Raw genomic sequence first — 2345 nt, 5'->3', positions numbered from 1 at the left:
GAGATCTGAGTGTAGAACGACCGAAAGAAGGGAGTGAGAAACGTACTCCTCCACAGAACAGAGTGGATGGTGGTGGGAGTCTTACTAGAAGACCAGTGCTGGCTCCGTCAGCGGGTGTGAATACTCTTGAACGAACGAGAACGTGGCAAGAGGAGCAGCAAAAACTGGTGAATAATAGCAATAGTAATATTTATAATAGTTGATGATCGTGTATCATCTCGGTTTGCTGTAAATTCTGTTTCTTTTTGAAATATAGTATACCCCAGTAGCGCTGTTGACGCGTTACGAGTTGAAAGACTGAAAGATTGGACTAAATTACGCAGAATTGCTCCCAAGCCGTTCTGCCTTCTGTGATGCTACGTGTTAAAATTTCGCCTCGTAGTAAGTCCCACAGCTCACAACCCTTACGTTCAAAACAACCTGGTTGACAATCAATGTATGTAAAACAGAAGAAGGCTGCACCATTCATACTGTCAAGTGACATGCTGACAAGTCTTCCTCCTTTTCAGATACAAATATGAGCGCAACGATAAACCAACAAGTCCAAAACTTTGGAGCAAGTGCTTCCCGTCTCGCATCTAGTACATACGATACACTTGTCAAATCGGTGGGACCTGCTTCCGACACGGTCAGCAAGGGCTTCTCTCAAGCTACTCAGGTATACATCCAAGTTTCAAATTTATGTGGCTGCCTTCAAATCCAACATCAACGTGTTTTTGAGAATCGGGTCCCTTTAAACTTGCAATCTTGTTATTGCATGGGAGCAATGACGGTTTGAATGTACTCAAGAAGTCAACTCTTCTTTGTCTTATCTAGTTGGCTCGAGAACGTGTTGGTGGCGAAAAGGATGTTACTGTCTTGCCTGAAGATTACCGTCAACTTGAAGAGGTTTGTGTTTGAATTTCTTCATGGAGAAATTACCCTATCAATGCAACCCAGTTATCTGAGACATGTACCTTGCTGTCTACTCTCTATAGAAAGTAGACAAGATCAAACTCATCACTGAAAAATTCCTACAAGTCACTCGAACTTTTACTCTCCCTCATAATGATTACACCCCACCCGTCGTTGATTCAGCTACAGATATCGCTACAAACTTTGCTGCTGGTGCTGCCACACTCTTTGCTCAGGCTCAGAGGGTGGTAGGTGCTAGCCCATCAGTCACTCCAATGAACAAGACTGAACAGGTACCGAAGAGCTTGGGACATGCATTGTCAAAAGCTGCTTTAGATGGTGCCAATGTTTTGCCTGCTCAAGATCCATTTGGTATGTTGGGTCGATTGATGACATTGGCATGCTCTGTAGTCGCTGTCTTTTTTTTGGTTGGAAGAGCTCTTTGTGACGTGTTGACTATTCTTCAATCATGGTTGTTACTGCTCTCACTCATCATACTTCTTGTTATAGCTACTGCCTTGAAAAAGTTTGCCCGTACAGAAGAACGACTAGGTGATGCCAAACTCAAATTGGATGCTGAAGTCACCAGTCGATTCTACCAGCCATACAACAACTCTCTCAACCAGCTCATCGGCAATGCTGTGGTACGTTGTCAGAAGCTCTTATCACAGCGCGTGAAGTTTTCGAGCACTTGCTTTTTCCCCCTTTTTTTTCTCGGAAAAGGATCGACTTTCTGTGGATTTTCACCCATACACGTGAAACATTCACACCTCATACTAACCTTGTTTCAACTCTTTAGCGAGCACGACGAAACGTCAATGCCGTCAGATTGGCGTATGATGCTGCCCGAGCCAAACTCAAGGCTGCAAAACCAGAACTAGCAGAAAAGGCTCGTGTCGAAATGGAAAAGGCTGAAGACGAATTTGTCGGTGCTGTCGATGACGCTATGGGCAAAATGAAACTCGTCATTGAATCACCAGAACCACTCAAAAATCTGGCTGATTTCGCCGCTGCTCAACTTGCATACTTCAAGGCTGCTGAAGCTTTGATGGCTGAATTGAGTCCCGAAATTGATGAACTACAAGTCACGAATGAGGCAATGCTCAGACGTGGGGCATAAAAATTCTTTTATAATGATTATTATGTGGAATCGGGTTACATTGGTGGAAACGTGCTTTGGCACATTGCTTTGATTGTATGTGTGTGAGACTTGGTCTTCTTTGCTGCTTGAGTTGTATAATCTAAAATAGAAAAAGCTTCTCACACACGTTAAGGTGTTCGTCGATGATTTTGTTCCAGGATTGTTTGTCCGTCTTAAGTTCAAATTCCAAACAATGATATCTTTACGACTACAAGGCAGTTAGGTCAGGCAGCCGTAAAAAAATCGATCCAGGCTGGGGTCGAACCAGCGATCTTCCGCTACCAACACTAATGTTACATTTAGGAGGCGG

General features: G+C 43.7%; 1 protein-coding gene across 1 annotated transcript; it reads left to right on the top strand.

Annotated features, from left to right (window-relative positions):
- Positions 1-517: 517 nt before the first annotated feature.
- SmJEL517_g01142 (uncharacterized protein) lies at positions 518-2014 on the top strand (the record flags this gene model as incomplete). Its single annotated transcript, XM_031167070.1, has 5 exons — positions 518-658; positions 817-888; positions 978-1266; positions 1405-1538; positions 1694-2014. The coding sequence occupies 5 exons, from the start codon at positions 518-520 to the stop codon at positions 2012-2014; spliced, it is 957 nt and encodes a 318-aa protein (XP_031026962.1).
- Between the last annotated feature and the right edge of the window lie 331 nt (positions 2015-2345).

This window comes from Synchytrium microbalum, assembly GCF_006535985.1.
Source record: "Synchytrium microbalum strain JEL517 chromosome Unknown SmJEL517_scf0004, whole genome shotgun sequence".
Taxonomy (NCBI): domain Eukaryota; kingdom Fungi; phylum Chytridiomycota; class Chytridiomycetes; order Synchytriales; family Synchytriaceae; genus Synchytrium; species Synchytrium microbalum.
Note: the sequence above shows the minus strand (reverse complement) of the source record. Positions and strands in the feature narration are given on the sequence as shown.